The sequence below is a fragment of the Corvus kubaryi genome, unplaced genomic scaffold (assembly GCF_017639235.1).
Source record: "Corvus kubaryi isolate FWS band 111438036 unplaced genomic scaffold, C.kubaryi_AGA036_p1.0 78, whole genome shotgun sequence".
NCBI lineage: Eukaryota > Metazoa > Chordata > Aves > Passeriformes > Corvidae > Corvus > Corvus kubaryi.
The window spans coordinates 6,666,984-6,686,091 of record NW_024582065.1 but is presented as its reverse complement, the minus strand read 5'-3'; the positions used below and the strand labels follow the sequence as shown (position 1 = coordinate 6,686,091).

General features: G+C 53.8%; 3 protein-coding genes across 8 annotated transcripts in view; 1 reads left to right on the top strand and 2 right to left on the bottom strand.

Annotated features, from left to right (window-relative positions):
- The window catches only part of RALGDS (ral guanine nucleotide dissociation stimulator), a 55,831-nt gene extending 46,804 nt beyond the window's left edge, over positions 1-9,027 (top strand). For 4 of the 6 annotated variants that reach the window (XM_042052070.1, XM_042052067.1, XM_042052065.1 and 1 more), the window contains exons 2-18: positions 852-962; positions 1,379-1,572; positions 1,936-2,010; positions 2,157-2,350; positions 2,728-2,849; positions 2,983-3,198; positions 3,315-3,418; positions 3,752-3,836; positions 4,490-4,567; positions 4,663-4,749; positions 5,084-5,116; positions 5,269-5,390; positions 5,549-5,644; positions 5,791-5,992; positions 6,206-6,565; positions 6,692-6,806; positions 6,995-9,027. In XM_042052070.1, the coding sequence (XP_041908004.1) occupies positions 852-962; positions 1,379-1,572; positions 1,936-2,010; positions 2,157-2,350; positions 2,728-2,849; positions 2,983-3,198; positions 3,315-3,418; positions 3,752-3,836; positions 4,490-4,567; positions 4,663-4,749; positions 5,084-5,116; positions 5,269-5,390; positions 5,549-5,644; positions 5,791-5,992; positions 6,206-6,565; positions 6,692-6,806; positions 6,995-7,170 (2,370 nt within the window). In that variant the 3' untranslated portion in view covers positions 7,171-9,027. The remainder of the gene's footprint in view (positions 1-851; positions 963-1,378; positions 1,573-1,935; positions 2,011-2,156; positions 2,351-2,727; positions 2,850-2,982; positions 3,199-3,314; positions 3,419-3,751; positions 3,837-4,489; positions 4,568-4,662; positions 4,750-5,083; positions 5,117-5,268; positions 5,391-5,548; positions 5,645-5,790; positions 5,993-6,205; positions 6,566-6,691; positions 6,807-6,994) is intronic. The other 2 variants (XM_042052068.1, XM_042052066.1) reach the window with 2 other exon arrangements.
- A 598-nt stretch (positions 9,028-9,625) lies between these two features.
- Positions 9,626-16,940, bottom strand: GTF3C5 (general transcription factor IIIC subunit 5). The gene is made up of 11 exons (XM_042052071.1): positions 16,760-16,940; positions 15,882-16,104; positions 15,444-15,642; positions 14,463-14,658; positions 14,026-14,130; positions 13,413-13,527; positions 12,666-12,746; positions 12,063-12,160; positions 11,325-11,407; positions 10,901-11,043; positions 9,626-10,309 (listed from the first exon to the last, which is right to left on the bottom strand). Exons 1-11 carry the CDS (start codon positions 16,907-16,909, stop codon positions 10,152-10,154), a joined length of 1,551 nt encoding a protein of 516 aa, XP_041908005.1. The 5' UTR covers positions 16,910-16,940; the 3' UTR covers positions 9,626-10,151.
- Positions 16,941-17,482: 542 nt separating this feature from the next.
- On the bottom strand, positions 17,483-19,102 carry CEL (carboxyl ester lipase). Its single transcript, XM_042052063.1, has 4 exons — positions 18,851-19,102; positions 18,402-18,605; positions 18,090-18,287; positions 17,483-17,739 (listed from the first exon to the last, which is right to left on the bottom strand). The coding sequence occupies exons 1-4, from the start codon at positions 18,976-18,978 to the stop codon at positions 17,535-17,537; spliced, it is 735 nt and encodes a 244-aa protein (XP_041907997.1). The 5' UTR covers positions 18,979-19,102; the 3' UTR covers positions 17,483-17,534.
- Positions 19,103-19,108: the final 6 nt, after the last annotated feature.

Here is a 19,108-nt window from a genome sequence, read left to right as displayed (position 1 = left end):
GGGAGGCACTGACTCAGCAGAGCGTGGTTAGGGAGGAGGAGGAGGAGGGAACCAGATTGTCCTTGTGGGGCTGCAGCTGCTGCTGAGCCTGTGCTGGCATGTGGTGCTGGGGGAGGCGTGTGCCCTGAGAAGCATCACCCCTTTCCTCACCAAATTTTTGGTGTTCTCCATCCTCCAGAGCAGAAATGGGAGCCTCATAGCTGGGTGCCTGTCACCTAGAGGTGCCTGTCCCCTGTACCCAGACCTGTCCTGGCTGTGGCTGACCCAACCCTGGTGCAGATCCCTGGGATTTCCCCCCAGCTTTGAGCTTTCCCCTGGGATTTCTGCCTCATGCAGTGGCCAGTGCAGCCAGAGCTGGTGGGCAGCTTGGTTTGAGTTATTATTTATTAGGGAAATGCACCGAGGTGCTTGGTTCCTGCAGGGACAGATCACTGAGACCCTGCTCAGACCAGGAGGCAGTGTCACCTCATGGGAGGGGCAGAGGCTTGGGGAGGGGAGCAGCCATGGCTGGGCACTGGGCTGTGCTGTCACTGTCCCTTTCGCTGGCTTGTGAGCAGTCCCACCTTGCACTGGCATAGCCTGGCTTTGCTGAAGGGCTGAGATGTGGGGCCAGGGGACATGGGACACACCAAGAGCAGCTTCCCAAAGTCCTGGCTCCACTGTGGGCAGGCTCAGCTGGCCAGACACACTGGTGTCACCTCGCTTGCATTTCTGAGCAGGTGAGGGAGACTCTCACTGCCAGCCAGGCAGCTGCTGCCTTTGGCTCACTGGGATCCCTTGTAGGAGCCACAAAACAACTCTGCCACACTTTGCTCTCCTTGTCTCATGGTGTATCTTGTCTTTCCATGCAGAGCTCCACACAGGAGATCGGAGAAGAGCTGGAGGATGGTGTGATCTACAGCATATCCCTCCGGAAAGTGCAGCTCCATCACACGGCAAACAAAGGGCAGCGCTGGCTGGGGGTAAGCTGGGGGCTCCTCCTGCCACAGGGGAGGTTTCAGATGTTTCCCTGCCATGGGAATCATGTATTTATTTGGGAGCAGGGAGTGGGAGCACCTGCTGTCCTCTGCCACATGGGAAGGGGCACAGGTGACACAATCCGCAGCCCCATTTTGAAAAATAGGGCAACTCTGATTTGTATCTGGATTTTGGCAACCTTGAGGCCTTTCCTGGGATTTCCCAAGTGCTCAGGTCTTCTCAGCTGGGTTGCTGGTGTTTGCCGTCTGAGGAGACTCAGCTTTTCCTTCCCAGTTAGGAGAGCCCCAGGCACTGTAGGGGTCCCAGCCCAGACCTGAGCTTGTGAAGCTGGTGGGAACACTTTGCACTGGATGGTGCCTTTCTTCACCCAGCCCACTGACTTCTGCTCCTGTCCTGGCAGTTTGAGAATGAGTCAGCCCTAAACCTCTACGAGACGTGTAAGGTGCGGACGATAAAAGCTGGGACCTTGGAGAAGCTGGTGGAGTACCTGGTCTCAGCCTTCAAGGGCAATGATTCCACCTATGTCACCATCTTCCTGTGCACTTACCGGGCCTTCGCCACCACCAAGCAAGTGCTGGACCTGCTGCTTAACAGGTGAGGCTGCCCTGAGCCCCACAACACAGCTGGGGGTGGCCAGGAAAGCCCCAGTATCTTCTGCTGCAATGCCTTGGAGGTCTGTTGGCTCTTCCCAGCTCCATCCGCGTGAAGGTTTTGGGACAGGGCAGGGAGGACACAACTTCCCAGAAAGCTGGAGCTCTTCCAGTGAGGTGGTCAGTGCTGGCTGCTTCCCTGTTCCTGTAAGAGGGAGGTTGTGGCAGAAGGAGGGGAGCAGGACACTGCGTAGCAGGTTCATCCTGACCCCTTGGCAGAGCTGGGGGTGGTGTGGAGCGGGAGGAGGCTGCTCTGAGAGGTAGCTGAGTGCAGGGTGCTCACTGCCTGCTCTCTGTGCCCCACCAGGTATGGCAAACTCCACGTGCAGGCGAATGGGGACCACGCCAGGCACACTGTGGACGAGAGGATGGAGCTGAAGAAGTAAGTCTGACTGTGCTGTGGTGGCTCTGGTGGCAGCTCTTTGGGAGGGATGTGTTGTCCCAGCAGTGCTCCTGGGCTTGTGGGGGTGCAGACAGGTTTCTCCTGGCACCTGATCCTCTTTGTCTGTGTTTTTCCCCTTGCTGCAGCACCATCTCCTCCATCCTGGGGGCCTGGCTGGATCAGTACTCAGAGGATTTCCGCAAGCCCCCCGACTTCGCCTGCCTCAAGCAGCTCATCTCCTACGTGCGCCACAACATCCCTGGCTCCGACCTGGAGCGCCGAGCCCGCATCCTGCTGGCCCAGTTCCAGCAGCAAGAGCAGAGCGAGGCCGAGGCAGAAGGTGGAGTCCTCACCCTGCTTGTGGGGTTATTTGGGGCTGCAGGTGGAGGGAATGCTGCTGGTTGGCATCAAGGTCTCCAGAACTTGAGCCACGTGGCTGAACAGCCATAAACCCTGTTTACATGGAGGGACACTGGGAAGCTAATTCAGTTGCAGCAGAAGTGGGATTTTTAAGTGGATTAGCTAATCTGCCTTTAATCCTCTGTAGACACTTGCACCCAGGTTTAAAACGACTATCCTTTTATCTGAGCCTCGTTGCTGGAGGTGTGAAGCCAGATGGGAATTAAGAGCCTGGGAGGTGGGGGGTGGGTGTCTGCAGGGGGCTGGCGTGGGTCGGTGTGGGCACTGCGGTGCTCAGCTTCACCCTGTCTCCTGCAGCTGTGGACCATGGCAGCTGCACCTTCCAGCTGGTGGAGGAGAACGGGGTCGGGGATGGGAAGCCAGATTTCCTCTCCTTCTCCCCAGAGATGGTGGCAGAACAGTTCACACTGATGGATGCTGTGAGTAGTCACCCACCAGGCGGCTCAGCGGTGTTCTGGGCACAGGCTTGGCTATTCCCATCCCTTTTTCCTCCCGGCCTGTTCTCTCCCCAGAGAACCCAAAGAGACCCTTCTCCCTCCCTTTATCTTCCAGGAGCTGTTCAAGAAAGTGGTGCCTTACCACTGCCTGGGCTGCATCTGGTCCCAGCGGGACAAGAAGGGCAAAGAGCACCTGGCCCCCACCATCCGTGCCACGGTCTCGCAGTTCAACAGTGTGGCCAACTGTGTCATTGCCACCTGTCTCGGGGACAGGTCCCTGAAGCCACAGCAGAGGGCCAAGGTGGTGGAGCGGTGGATCGAAGTGGCTCGGGTAGGACAGCTCACCTCCCACCTCACCCAAGGGATGAGGTTTTGCCATGCTGGAATTCCAGCAGATCCTCCAGCTTTTTTTAACCCGAGTCCTGTCACCTCCTTGTCTGTCCCCAGGAGTGCCGCATCCTGAAGAACTTCTCCTCCCTCCGAGCCATCCTCTCAGCCCTGCAGTGCAACGCCGTGCACCGGCTGAAGAAGACCTGGGATGAGGTCCTGCGGTAAGGAGCTCCTGCGGGGCTGGTTCCAAGGGGAAGGACATGCTGTGGGCCTTGAATGTGTAAATGGGATCACCTCAACTCCAGCATTGCCTCTTGGAGTGTGCCCAAAACCCAGGGACCAGTGTCAGGTGTCAGGGACCTAAGGAGGGTGAGGAAATAAAAGCATCATCACCTCACCCTTTTGTGTGAAACATCTTGGAATAGCTCCCAAACAGCGAGGCCCAGCTGGAGCTGAGCATAACTGGGGTCATTTGGGTGAGCAGAAGAGAGCCCAAGGAGGAAAGCCCACTGTGGCAGCGTTGCTGACTTTTCCCCTTGTTTCCCCCTGAGCAGGGAGAGCTTCCGCACATTCCATGAGCTCTCAGAGATCTTCTCCGATGAGAACAACCACTCGCTGAGCCGGGAGCTTCTCATCAAGGTAGGGGGAAGGAGAACCCACATTGCCCTGCTCCTGGCAGGCAGCTCAGGTTTCCATGGTGTTCCAGCCAAAGGATAAAGCCCAGAGCTGCTGGAGTTGCAGGCATGGATGCAGGCAGGGCGTGCTGAGTCTGGGGAGCAGGCAGGGGTTTCAGCAAGGCTGGGATTTCTGTTTCTCCACCCAAAACTCATTACCTAGAGCTGGCAAAACAATCCAAGGAACAGATAAGCAATGGGATGGGATCCAGAGCACCAAGCGACAGCTTCTGCCCAGAGGCAGCTGCATGTTAACAATCTAGTGCAAAATTCTCTTGATTCTGGGTGGGGTGGTGGAGTTGGTGAAAGGCGGTGGCAAAAATGTCTTTATTCTGTGTGGAGCTTCTCCACAGATCCCAGCCTAGCTCTGGTTTAGGGACTGACAGGAAACAAAATGCAAAAGGGAACAAAATGTCCCGTTGAGGAGACATTTATACAGAAATGAGAGCAGCAGTTCCTATTCACTAAGGCTCTCCTCTCTGTGAGCCATGAAAAAGCTTTGGTTTCCTCCTCTTTCCTACAAGGAAAGTTATATAAAAAAAAGCGGGTGTGAATTTTAGCTAAAGGGTATTAGAGCTGTTTCCCACCTGTGCTGATCCACCTCTCCCCACCATCCAGGAGGGCACATCCAAATTTGCCACCTTGGAGATCAACCCAAAGAGGGCTCAGAAGCGGCAGCAGCAGCAGCGAGAGATGGTGAGTCTGGCAGGGCTGTCCCTGTGCCCTGTCCCCAGCAGCTGCCCGGGCTGGTCCCAGCTCTGCTGACCCCACTGTCCCTTCTGTCCCCACAGGGAGTGATGCAGGGCACCATTCCCTACCTTGGCACCTTCCTCACGGACCTGGTGATGCTCGACACGGCCATGAAGGATTTCCTGGATGTATGTACCTCCTCCCTATGCTCCCTTTCCTCCCAGAGCCTAGGCTGATAAAAGGCAGGCTGGTCCCCCATGTGTCCTGTATTCCCACACTGCACATCCTGTATCCCACACTGCATCCTGCACATCCTGTATCCCACACTGCATCCTGCACATCCTGTATCTCACACCACATCCCATATCCCACCCTGCACATCCACCTCTGTCCCAAGGAAATGGGCTACTTTTTCTCAGCACTGTTACCCACACTGCAGTGGCAGCAAGACAGAGATAGGGAAGGGTGGGAGCAATATTCTTCTGGCTGTTCCAATCTGACCTTCATCTCTTTCTTTTCCAGGGTGGGCTGATCAACTTTGAGAAGAGAAGGAAGGTGAGAGCTTTTCCCTGGCAGCTGCACAGGCTGACCTGGTGCAATCACAGGCTGTGCCAGTCACTTTGGGGTTGATCCCTCTCTTTTTTTTACTTCATGTTCTTCAGTTTTGGGGGAGGGGATTCTGGTCTCATGGCTTCCATTTGCTGCAGGAGTTTGAAGTCATCGCGCAGATCAAGCTGCTCCAGTCGGCCTGCAACAACTACAGCTTCACACAGGAGGATCAGTTCGTGGAGTGGTTCCACAGCCTGGAGCGGCTCAGCGAGGCCGAGAGGTGAGTGAGAGGGGTCTGGGGTCGTGCTGGTGCCTCGGGAAGTCCCACCACTCATTTCCTCTGACAGCAGCAGCTGTCCCGTGCTCCCCTCTCTGCTCTGCCTCCCTCACACTTGGTGGCAGCACAGGGAGCTCAAACCCTCCTCTCTCCCCTCCCAGCTATGGGCTGTCGTGTGAAATCGAGCCACTGTCAGAGTCAGCCAGCAACACGTTGAAGGCCAAGAAAAACACCGGCATCATCAAGAGATGGAGCGAGTGAGTCCCTGGTGGGAGGTGGGGGCCAGCGTGGGGCATCCTTGGCTGGGCACTGCAGGGGACCAGGTGGGAATGGCCGCTATCCTGCCAGCCCAATGCACCCTCACCCTGCTCCCTTCTCACCTGCCCCACCTCTCTCCTGGCAGCCGGCAGCCACCAAGCACTGAGCCCTGTGCCAGCGGCAGCTCCCACTCGAAATCCTTCGACCAGCTCAAGTGTGGGCAGTACCTGTGCAGTGGGGATGCCACCGACTCAGTGAGCGTCACCTCCGCCGGCTCCAGCAGCTCCGACGTGGAGGAGATCAACATCAGCTTCATCCCCGAGTCCCCCGACTGCCAGGAGAAGAAGGTACGGGGCAGCTCGCAGGGTCCAGGCCTCCCAGGGCTGGTGTGGCCATTGTATGGGGACTGTCCCACCTCTGCCCTGGCGCTGGGGCTGGGGGGAGCAGGTGGGGGGCCCGGGGGCTGCTCGGGAGGCCCCCTGCCCTTTGCTGCTCTGGCAGCACGGCAAGGCTCTCGTGCCTCCGGTGGCTGTAGTTGTGTCGGTCCCCCGTTGTCACAGGTCAGTGAGATCCCTCTGGCCTCCCTCCCCCAGCGCTGGTACGCCCCGTCTGTGGCCGATGGAGAAGCTAAACCCACTGTGTCCTCCGCATCCCCTCTCCTCCCTGCCCTCCAGTTCTGGGAATCCACCTCCCTCTCTTCCCTGGACACGTCAGGCATCGGCTCAGGCTCCAGCAGTGCCTCCTCCTCTTCTGTTTCCTCCACGCCGGTGACGGCCTCCCGCACACACAAGCGCTCGGTCTCCGGCATCTCCAGCTACTCCTCACTCTCGCTGCCCCTCTACAACCAGCAGGTCGACGACTGTTGCATCATCCGTGTCAGCCTGGCTGTGGACAACGGCAACATGTACAAGAGCATCCTGGTTAGTAACATCCCTGCGGAAACACCAGAGAGGGGTGGCTTGTCCTGCTTGGATACGGGCACGGCCCATTTTGGGAGGAGACTCCAGTGGGAGGCTCTCTGGGCTCACAGCACTCTGTGCTCACAGGTGACGAGCCAGGACAAGACCCCCGTGGTTATTCGCAAGGCCATGGCCAAACACAACCTGGATGGGGACCGGCCTGAAGACTATGAGCTTGTCCAGATCATCTCGGAGGAGAGAGGTGTGTGCTGGGGCGTGGGGGCTTCCCTGGGGCCATGCAGCCCGGCAGCCTGGGCAGCACCAGGCTGGAGCTGGGATGAGAGGTGACAGTAAGAGGGGTCCCAGCACCTGGGGACAAACCTCGGCCCCACTCTGGTCCCCTTTCAAGGAAAGGGCACCTGACTGACCCTCACACTTGTTCACTTCCAGAACTGAAGATCCCCGACAACGCCAACGTCTTCTACGCCATGAACTCCGCCGCCAACTATGACTTTGTGCTCAAGAAGCGGGGCTTCTCCAAGGGGGTGAAGATCAAGCACGGCTCCAGCTCCACCCTGCCCAGGATGAAGCAGAAAGGCCTGAAGATCGCCAAGGGCATCTTCTAGCCTCAGCCCCACTGCCACCCATCACCGTCGGGGCCTTGGGGGCAGCTGCTCCGGGCTTGGCTGTGGCCGGTCCTTGTGCCGCCTTGCACGGCAGAGGAGTGACCCTCACCCACGGGGGACAGCCGTGCACCTCCCTTCCGCACCCAGAGCTGAGAGCTGGGCAACTGGTGTGGGCCTCTGCCTCTCTCTGCACAAGCCCCAGTTCCAATCAGGTCTTTTTTTTCTACACAGGAAGGCAGCAGTGGGGGGGATTTGTCTATTTTTTTGTTTTGTTTTGTTTTTTAACCTTCTACGGTGCGACACGAGTCCAGCCCGGCCAGCCCAGAGCTGGAGCCCGCCTCTGCCATAGGTGCCTTGTGTCCGAGCGAGCCGGGGAGCGGTGACTCGCAGAGGGGCTGTTTGACGGGAGCAGAGCAGGAGCCCCCACCACCCTGGGGCTGCCAAGCCTCCTTCCCCGCTTTCCCAGTGTTACCTCCATGTCTGTCCTCCCTGGGATCACTGGCGTTGCCACCACCGCACAGCTCTGCCCGTCCTTCCCTTGAGAGAAGCCACGGATGCCCTGGCTGGGAGGTGAGCTGGAAGGATGCAGCCCTGCCCCAGTGCTGAGCCAGTGCAGGAGGCTGTGGCCATGCCATGATGGAGTGGGTGCCTCGTGCTCTCCCCAGCTGGAAGCCTGCGTGGTCTCGCTCCTCTCCCGATCCAGCGCATCCTCCAGCTGGACTGGGCCGGCCCACGTTCAAACTTGCACCAAAGATCAAATGCCAGTGTCTCTTCTGCTGAGGGGAGAGCTTCGGGCCGTGCCCCCAGCGCTGCCAGCCTGAGGAGGAGGAGAGCAAAGTTCTGTCTGAAACTGTGTATATAGAGACTTCGGGTCTGTGTGGGCACGCGAGGGGCCAGAGAGCTCAGGGTGCTCCAGGTGCCCCAGCTGCCACTGCCTGACCCACAGAAAGTGCCACTCACCTTGGGCTTTAACCGGACTTTTTCAAACACTGACCATGGGAGAAGCAGCAATGAGACTTTTTTTTGTATAAAACAAAAAAGTTTACTGATTTTTTTTTTTCAGTATTTATTGGTTGTAAATAGAAGAGGCAAACTTGTACATTTTACTAATCCAGCCTCCCCCTCCCCCAGTCCCTCTCCTGTGCCCCCCTGCTATTTAAGGCTGCTGGGAGGGACGCTGGTAGCAGCAGCAGCAGCATTGCTCTGCTGTGCTCATGGGGTGCACACTCTGCCAGCCACCCCCTCCCAAATTCTCTACCACTAATTGCTCGAGCAGGGGCAGAGATGCTTGTTTTAATCACTGTAAGAAACACTAACCAAAGGGGGACCTTTTGTTGATCCTGGCTCCATCTCTGTTTTTTTAAGCGTTTCATTCCTGCAGATCTTTTCCATTTCCCATCCGCCGGAGTCCCCGGGTGGTTGCGGTGCCTTCCCCGGCTCCAGGACAGGGACCATGCCCCAGGGGCCGGGGCTGGTGGCAGGGGTTGGGCCTGGTGGGGAAGAGGCTGCTTGGGTGTGAGCGTGGCTGGCATTGAGCTCCTCCAGCCCCGTGTCCCCTCGGGTGGCACTGCCCATGATGCACATGATGGGAGCTCCTGGCTCCCTGACGCAGGGGCAGCCTCCTGCCTCCTCCGTGCCCAAAGCCCCTGCCCCTGGGCACCAGCACTCCCGGGAGGGTCTCCCCTCTGCTCCGTGCCTGCCCACCCTGGGACTGTCCCCTCCCTTCCCGCCGGTGCCACTGGGGGGACTGGCTGTACCGTATGTATTTTGTACCACTTCAATGAAGGAGCACACTGCCCGGTGTGACTTGTACACAGCAATGTAATTAGTCTTTGCAATAAAATACTGATGCTCAAATGTCTCTGCCCCAAGGCAGGAGCTGTTCTGTTCTCCTTCCCCAAAATGCCAGCACCTTCCTGGAGAAAGAGGGATGCATCTGACTGTGGGGGAGTTCATACTTTATGTTCACCCTGGTGGGTTGAACTTTCTTTTTTTCTGGCTGAGGGACCAGGGCTCACTTTTCAAATGAACCTCATTCATTTGAACCTATGAGTTGAAACTGTTGCATTTTCCGAGTGTCATTTGTTGGGTTTACTCCTTTTGTTACAAGTAAAGGCTTTAAAAGCAACAGTCCATAGGACCTCCTCAGTGGAGGAGGTCTTAACTGCTTTTAAAAAAGCAAGCTTGGCTCCAGGTGTGGTCGTAACACACTGGGGAATGCACAAGACCCAGAAAATGCCAGCAGATCTTTAATTTCTGTGACTTTCTTCTGGTGGGAATAATCCAGCTGGCAGTGGCCAACTTCTGTGAACCTGAAGCTCTGCCCCTTTTCCAGCTGCCTTCAGTCCTTGTTAACTGCTAATTGGGGAAGTCAAAACAGACCTGAGAAGTGCATCAGGTAGTGAGGACAGCAAACATTCACACCCCAGGAAGGGAATTATTCACTGACAGAAAGTGTATTTTCCTGCTGGCTTTATTTCCAAGACGACCAGCGAGGCTCAGTGCTGAAGGCATGGCACAGTAATTTCATTCCCTCTGGACAAGCAGAAGGGCAGAACCTGCCTTAGGGACTCCAGGAGCTCTGGAGTGCTTCTTTTCCCAGCATCTCCTTGGGCACCTTTTCTATTTTCCACACGGCCACCAACCTGGAGAGAGTGCACGCCCACACACGGAGAGATTTGGGAACGCAGCTTCTCCCCATGTCTGCTGTGTTACCAGCTGGTTTGGATTCTGGGCTCACTCTTGGGAGTTTGCTGAGTCTGAACTTGCTGGAGGGTTTCTCAGCCAGCAATTCCAAAAATGCAGGCACTGGCTCCCAAACATCCAGAATGACGCCCACCAGCAGTCACTGCAGAGAGATCATCATCAGCTTCGTACAAGCTCTGCTTCCCCAGACCCTGGGCAGGGATGCCAAACCCTTGGCTCTCAAGGAGCAAGAGCAGAGACAGTTCTGTCCACAGCAGCCAGACTGCTCACTGAGTTCACACATAGTCCAGAATTTCTGTCTCCATTTCATTTTCACTCCCATCAGAAGGCTTGAAGTCCTCTTCCTCCTCCTCTTCATCATCCTCATCCTCTCCAGACTCGTATGCCAGCTGTTCTTTGCCATCTTCACTGCTTGTTGTATTTGAGAAAAGAGCTTAAATTGGGAAGAAAGAAAGACACTGTGATGCCTCTTCCAGTGCAACCTGGGGGCATTTGCAGTTGAATTCATACATGTGAGAGGAAGGCAGCAGCCTCAGGGACTCATCTAATGTTGCACATCTTAACAGAATCTGATCAAGCCAGAGCAATCCGTCTCCACACTCCAGGAAGGAGAACATCAGCAGAGCTGCAGTGCTCCTCTCCTGCCTCATTCTGACCCAATTCACTGGGATATTATTACTTTGGCCCAGCATCATGAAGAAATAATTTCCTCACTTCTTGTTCAATCAATAACATCAATAAAAAGTAAAATGCCAGCAACAGATACATCAGTCAGAATAAAGTCTTGATTATTACTGTGCAAAGACATTTAAAAGCTGAAGGGTTGCTACTGGGAAGATGAACTAGAAAACCTTAACTCCCAGCCATCCCTAATGCCAACCCACATTCCCATTGCAGGCCAGCAGCCTCAGCTCCCACACTGGAATGAGCTACATCCCAAAGAACACACAAAGGAGGGGGCAGACACAGGAACACTTCTGCCTCAGTGCCAATTACAACATCCTCATGTTCAAAGCATCCTTACCAGGCCTGGTGGATCTGATGATCTGCTTTATCATCAGGGACATGCTGTCCCTCAGGTCATCACTTGTCTTAGCAAGGCACCATCCGTCCCGCTCCGTGCATTCCGACTCCGTGCCGTCATTCCGATGGATGATCTTCTGCAGGCTAAAGAGCAGCAAAAGGGAAGGAAACGTTAATCTTCTGCACTCAGATGTGAGTTTCAGATGAGACAGACTGATTTATTTCCATTTCACTTCACTGAGCTGGAATAGCACAGTTGGTTATGCAGGTAATTGTCAGATGGGAAAGGAAGTTCATGGGTAAAAAGGCTGTTCTGTTTTTATTGAGAAACTGAACACCTCTGATGTTCCTGCTCAAGGGGAGAGGGGTGAATGACAGGGTATAAACAACAAGCTTTGAAATCTGTCTCTGTCAGTGTGCAGTACCTTTCCACATTTAAGTCACAGAGCTGGTAGAACATCTGTCGGTAAGGGGGTAAGGCTCCTTCTCGGAAAACGTAGACAGATTCCTAAGAGGAAAGAAGGAAAGGATTCATGTGCATTTTATGGTGTAACAGGACAACTCTGGCATAACTGAAAGTACTTCCAATGGGCTGATTCAAGAAGAAGGTACTTCCAAGAGAAACAAGTTCTAAGGCATGGATCTGTACATGGCAGAAGATAAAGCTGAATGAGGAATGCGCCAGAATGTCCCTGCAGCCACAGTCACACCAGCACTGCTGTGCAGAGAAAACACTTCACCTCTCCAACCTGCAGCTCTGTCTGCAGCCTGTCACTGCCTAGCAGTGCAGCATGGGCTTCATTCTAGCAAAAAGGGAAGAGCAAGACTCATTTATTTATTCCACCCTGTTGGATTTTGCAGCATGACCTGATAAAGACATGGTGATTTTTTTGCACTTCGCTGCCCATGAAGTTCCAATTTTATCAATTGAAGCAAAATGCTCGTCACATCTAAGACTAGGCTGGAGAGCACCAATCCCACTTGCAGCATGTAAGAAATACACTCAGATTATGTCCCATAGTGCCATGTCCAACTAGGAACTTCCCAGATAAACCTGAGCACATCAGCTCACTCACAGCTGATCCCTTGAGGACTGATAAACAAGGAAACATCCCTATTTCACTGAGATATTTCAAGATTTCAGTATAAAAGGTCATGCTTACCTTCAACTTGTACCTGCTGGAGGGGGACTTTTTTGCCCCAGATGTACCAGCTGTACTCAGCCCCTGTTTCAGGCCATGGACACTGACTGTGTGACTTCCTGAAAGGCAAACAGAGAGTCCTAATTAGGGACATCTTTCATATTGTACTGTCACTTCTCTGTTGATTCAACAAAACCAGACCAACCAGCAACAGAGCATGTGCTCTGTTCATTCTTCACAGATGTTACTGGACAGTCCCAGGAAGGGTGCTGAGTTGGGCAGCTTTTTCCAGAGTCCATTTGTTCGTAACTTTAACCTTTTCCACTCTCCGTTGACAGAGAAAAGAGAACTCCCCCATTCTCTGCACCTCAGTGAATGCTGAATGCCCAGTGTGGCTTGCAGAACTCCCTCCTGCCTGCTAACAGATATTGTGGCTCAGCCAGACTCCCACAACACTTCCCAGCAGGAGATTTTTCTACTGGCTTAACAGCAGCAATATTATAACCAGAAAACAAGCTCCAGTTTTGTCTCTGCTACGACACAGGAAGACCCTTCACCATCTGTGACTAGGCTGGGGCAAACAGAGAAACAGAAGAGCCAGGCAGCCCTTCTGGCCCAGCATACCTTGTTTCTTGACAGTGATGGGCAGGCTGTAGTTGTATGTGCTGCGTTTTGCTTTCACAGGCATGTCAGTAGCAGCATAACCTAGAGGGGAAAACCAAAAACCAGTAATGAACTGAGGGTGAGCACCCTGCAGAATATCCCCAGCTCAGGAACACAAGGGCTGGACTGGTGTAAGAAGGGCAGGTTGGTCTTTGGGATATGCAGATTTTAGCAGGGTGGGGAGAAGAGATCAACAAAACCCTTTAACTTGGAAATGCGACCTGATGTCAATGAGTGGATGCCAGCTCTGTCATAGATTTATTAGATGACATCAGAAACTCCTTTTCCTCAACTTGTCCTCTGCAAAATTAGAGCAGGGAACCCCACATCCAAGGTCTGAGACCCAGCACCCTGCAGGAGATGCTGAGACCCTTGAGGAAAAGCTGCTATATGAGCACCAGAATTCCTGCTTGGTGCCTCCCCTGGGTGAGGAGCAGGATGCTCTGCTACACCCACTTGGGCTTGGAACACATGGAGGAGGAAGGTCAGAGTTTATAATGTGCCAAATGAGGAAAGACATACTGCACACTATGAAAGAAAGTATTATAGGAATTCGGAAAGAACTACACTAAGCAAGGAGCTCAGGAGGTGACATGTTCATCAGAGCAGAACTATGGCAAAAGAGTTTGAAAAACACATAAAAAGAAAAGTACTACCAGGATTAACCAGAAAGCAGAGAGAGCAGCTCTGTGGGTTGGGCCCTTTTACCATATTTCATTCCACAGCGAATTCGGAAGTCCAGTACTTGATAAATCTTTGCTTCAGGGTGTTTTCTGGGGTCATACCCAAACCTAACCCATAAGCTTCTCCAAGGACCTGTTAACTGCACAAACACAGGAGGGAAGATGGTTACAAAAAAGCACCATGGTGTTGCACTTTCCTTCATTACAGAGTTACAGAGTTCTTGGAAAGTTCTAGTATTTCCCCTCATTGCCCAAAGATACTTGTTTTACCAGCTCTTTGTTCACTTGCCATGGCACTATTTATACACTGAAACTTGGCAATCAAAGCATCAAAGCACAAATATTTGTGTGCTTTTACAAACCAACCTGCAAGGTCAGTCTTGTTTGTGTGGAAAAATTCTACCACTGCCAGGTGAACAGTCACTCAGAGTGTCTGACTGACCTGCAAAGGTGATTAGAACCTATGGAGCAAATAGTGACCCAATCCTCCTTGGCTTCAACTTTAGTTCCAAAGCATTTCCTTCCCTCTGTCTCATTACCTAAAATTAAGCTCAGGTACTCAGTGGTAGGACCTCAGAAGTGGTAAAGGACCAGGAACAGCCAGGGGGTGCTCCCTTGCTCACAGATGCAGCACTCACCATGTAATAGGCCAAATATGGCAGCAGCAGCTTCAGCTTGTCTGGATGGACACTGATATTGGCCTTCACTGCGTTCCGAGACCACACGGGACGGACTTCAAAGAGCTAAAGAAACACACAAACAACCACAGAACAGTGGGAGGGGGGTTACCAAAGGCAGAGCAGCTTTCCAAGTGGACCTAGTTCTGTATCAGGGCCTTTGGCCCTCAGTTTGAGCTACTGGGTGGTAATGTAAGAACTCGTGGCACAAAAAGGGGCTTAATGTGAGCTGGCCAGAGATTCAAACCTTGACTTGCAGAATTGAACTGAACACAGCAGTGTCAGTAGCATCTGCTCATCCTCACTTACAATCACCAAGAATTTCTGGGGAAAAAAATGCACTTTTTCCTCCCCAACTTGCTGCAGGACAGTGCTCAGGTCAGGAGTAAGGCACACACCTTTCTCAGCTCTTCCTCCACCTTTTTATCCACAGGATTGGTGCACACTTTCTTCCAGTTCTGGACAGCAGCATCCAGGGGTTTAGTCGGGATCTCTTCATCATCAAAGTTCACAAAGATGGCATTGTGTGGGCGCCGGGCCCTGCTGAGGCCAATCAGGTTCTCACCAGACACCTGGGGATTGTTGTATCCCTCCCTAAGGAACAGGGAAAGACAAAAGGGACTCAGCTGGGTGAGCAGGAGGTTGGTTTAACTTTGGTCCAACCTCCCTTGATCACACACTGGTACCATAAAACCACTCATGGCACCACTGAAGAAAAGAAAATTTAAGTTTGAAAGAAACCTAAAACCTCAAAGCTACATCCATTTGCACACTGATAGAGGAGCTCTGCCCTGGCTGGCAGAAAACCCTCCAGCACTTGGGACTGATCGGTATGAAATGTGTTGGAGCACTAAAGGCTTCACCCTCTGCATTTGCTCTCCGGGAGCTACTGCAGCTACTCAGTGGGACAGGGGCAAAGCAAGAGAGAACTGCAGGTACCAACTCAATCTGGAAATCTTCCTTTAAAAAGTGCTGGTGAAGGCCAACAGTGAGAACATGAAAGATGTTTCTTGTGGGAGATCTCCCAGATTGTTCTTCTGGCAAAGCCAGTTGGGGCCAGGACTGCACAGGAACACATGGCACTGACTCTTGCAAGCCCTGCCCTTGGCTCCAGCCCACTGGAAGCAGGCAGAAGGCTGTATCCTGCATCCCACACTGTGTGAGGTGTGCTGGGAGAGGCATCATCTTCACCACATCCCCAGCTCCCCTCACCTGGCAAATCCTCAAGTGGAATTTTGCTGAGGTTGCCACTGCCAGGCAGTTTCTGGGCATTTTTTTTTTGCCTCTGTTGTGCCAAATCAAGAGGGATAAAACAGCACAAGGGAGCAGATTCAACAGGTGAAATACATGGAAGATGTATCATCAGAAAAGGCACTAACCTGTGCTGTATATCTGGGCGATAAAAATAGTCAATGGGAGTGTCCAGACGTGAGAAAATGGGTGGTGGGATGTAAAGAGGTAAGTCCCTATTGAAAAATTCTTCCTTCTCTGGTTTGAGCATCAGGACTTTGTCATACATGGAGGTTTGTTTGCCATCAGGGCCAGAGTGCATTGCCAGGTACTGGAAATCAGACATTCCTGTAAGAAACAAGGGTTAAAACATGGTGAACTTTGCTGTGAATTCAACAATATTTCTCACACTCAACTTTAAGGAGCAGGAATCTGATAAGTTTATACAAAGGTTTATCCTGCAAGGAGGCTATAACAACAGGACACTTGATTTTCCTTCCAGTCCTCAACTGGTTAAAGGGAAACACTTCCCTTTCCCACCAAACATCCTCATCTCCAAGCCATGTGCACACAAGCCCAAGGGTTACCTTGAAATTTGTAAACAGTGGTGACAATCCCAAGAATCTCCATCTCAAACTGGACTTCTGGCTGGATTTGTTCCTCGGTGTCCAACTGCTGCTTCTTCTTGGTCCTCCTCCTCACCCTGAGCAGCATGGTGGAGGTGGGGAAGCGGTTGGCACACACGGGGTGGCAGTAGGGGTCCTTGGGGCGGAAATACAGCTCCAGCCTTTTGGCAGGGTCGGCGTAGATCTGTCAGCAAGGGCAGGCAGAGCCCCTGTCAGCATCCCACCCACACAGCCCCACACCCCTGTGCCAGCCTCCAGCCCCACACGCTGCCATGGGCACCGCTGTTCCCCTCACACAGCCTCAGGGGGATCATTGCTGCCCCACCAACACCTGCAGCACATCACAGGGGTGTGCAGCCTCTCCCATCCTGGGTATTGGGAAGAAATAAATAAATGAGAAATATAATATCCTGGATGTGAGGAAGAAATTCTTCCCTGTGAGGGTGGTGAGGCCCTGGCACAGGCTGACCAGAGAAGCTGTGGCTGCCCCATCCCTGGCAGTGTCCAAGGCCAGGTTGGAGCAAGCTGGTCTAGTGGAAGGTGTTCCTGCCCATGGCAAGAGGGTGGAATTCAATGACATTTATGGTACCTTCCAACCCAAACCATACTATGATTTTACCAGACACCGCCTGAATCCCTGCTCAGGGAAGCAGCATCACCCCCAAACCACACGTGGGCCCTGCGTAGGGACATGCTGGCTTGGAACGACTCCCACGTAGGGGCTCGCCCCGGCCCCCTCTCGCCCCCAGCCCCCCGCCCAGGCACAGGCCCGGTCTCGCCGCTCCTCACCCTCTGCCCAGCGAGTCGCCACCCGCCCCACAGCCCCCGCGCCCCCTCACCCGCGACACCCCCTGCTCTCCTCCCAGCGTCCGCAGCATGGCCCCGACGTCCCGGACGAGCCCCGGGTACTCCACGCACACCAAGCGCGGGGCGCGGGGCAGCTCCAGCACGGCCGAGCCCCGCGGGCCCCGCTGCTGCCCCGCCGCCATCGCTGCCCCGCCGCTCTCGCCCGGCGCCGCCCCGCGGGCCGCGGCGCGAAAGTTCCGCCGCACGGCGGTTCCGAGGCGGCAGCGGCGCGCTCGGCGTGTGGGGAGGGCGAGGCCTGAGGGCGGCCTGAGCTCGTCCTGTCCTGCTCGGACCTGCGGCTCCTCAGCCCAGCTTGTGACCATAAACAGATGCAGAATCACCTCCCCCGTGTGTTATTTTGTCCTCGTCCTGCCTGGACAACGAAGGAAAACAGCCCTGACTGAGCACACGCTCACATGCATCCATATGCCGCTTCTCTGATCGTGCAAGGAATCTGGTGTAAATTCTCATTAAAACAAGCTTTTGCTTCCTAAGAACTTCAGTCTTCATCCCAGCAATGTTTGATGCCACAGAAGGTGGCAGATGAAGGAGATAAAGGTGAGGGTGAGAATAAAATTTGCCACAAGGACAGCTTGTCCAGCACTGGCTGTCACAGCCAGGGGAGCACACACTGCCCACAGGATGTTCCATCCTGCCTGACCTTGACATCAGCGAGAAACTCCTGTCATGGCAAACACACAGAGAACCAGAGTCACTCAGTTACAAGCAAGCCTTTAATGATCTCTAAACTATATTTCTTTCTTAGCTTTAGAACATTAACTCCGACTGGGAGATGTTGGCGACCTGCGGCAGCTGCCGATAGACCGAGTTCCAGAAGGTCACAAACCGGGATCTCAGGTCCTGCTTCACAGAGTTTTTGTTCATCTCGTTGTTGATATCCAGGTAGTACTTGCCCTTGTCGCTGTAGGCTGGCCAGGAAACGGGCACGTCCGAATGGCCTTTGTTGGGATCACTGGGGCAAAAGGAGACACAGAAACACAGTTTTGAGGTTTTTGGCAGGAACCTTGTCTGCTCAAGTGAGACTTTAAGTGAGAAAAAAGAGAGAGTTGACCCTGGCACAAGCAATAGGAATTCTGCCTGCCAGGAGTGAGTTGATGACCTGCAATCTCCTCCCTCAGTCGCCACTGGCATCATCCCAGCTTCACATAGGGACTTAAATTTTGTATGAACATTAGGATTCAGGAATAAGAAATACAGACATGGAACACCCTGCTTCTGGGAATGATCCTGAAAACTTACTGGACAAAACCAGCAGCCTGAAATTCTGCATCAAGCCCCAAATGTGGAATAGGAATCACTCACCCGCTCCTGGCAAAATTGGTCCAGTAAGCAATCATGGCCTTTGAGACGGTCCTGTGCTTGGGCAGGTAGCCCAGGGGGGTGGCAAAGGGCTTCCCAAACACGTACTGCAGGTCATCAGCATGGTCTGCCCCGACCCAGCTGGGGTAGACAGGCATGCGGGACGGCTGGGAGAACACGTAGCTGTAGGTCTTGCCACTCCTGGGAAATAAAAGGGACTGGATAAGCAGCTGTGAGGGGACAGCAGAGCCCTCTTAAGCCACTCCTCATCCCCCCAGGTCGGCTTTGGGTTCCTGCCAGGGCTGAGCTGCTCACTGGGCATTCTGCAGGTGCAGGTTCAGTGCCCACTGTGTGGGAATCAGGAAGATGTAGTCAGTGACCAGGTCCACCACTGTCTTCTTCATGACCTCCTGACTGGGTTTGTCACCCCAGCTCTGTGTGTAGATGTTGTAGGTGGCATTGGCTCCAGCCTCGCCCCTGTCCACGGTGAGGCCTTTGATCAAATCATACACCTGCTCCCTGAAAAGACAAGTGACATTAATTAATTACAGACCAGCAGCTTCAGGTCAGGCAGGGATCTTGCCTGGTCCTTTCTCTTGAGGGCTCTGGACTTGGCAACACAAGGCCTGGGCACCCAGGCTTGGAGCGACATCCTGTTATGAAGGCTGTGCCCTGTCCCCTCAAGCCTGAGTCGTTGGGGCTTGGGAGCTACACTGGAGAGAAGATGGCTCCTGTTGAGGGCTCCAAGGGCATCTGTCACTCACGCAGTGATTTTCACCAGCGGGCGGTTGATGGCGGGTAAATCCACGCCGGCAAAGATGTGCCCATCCATGTTATTGACCCCGGCCAGGTAGTCAATGTCGGCAGCGTTGGCAAAGAGCTTCTCTGGCATGTCTGGGAGGAAATCCCCATCGACAACAGGAGTGAGGGCGAGGGTGTGCACCAGGGGCACTGCAGCAGGAGACAAGAGCAGAGTCTGTTAGGAGCTGAGGAAACACAGATGAGTGGTCTGGCATAGCCCA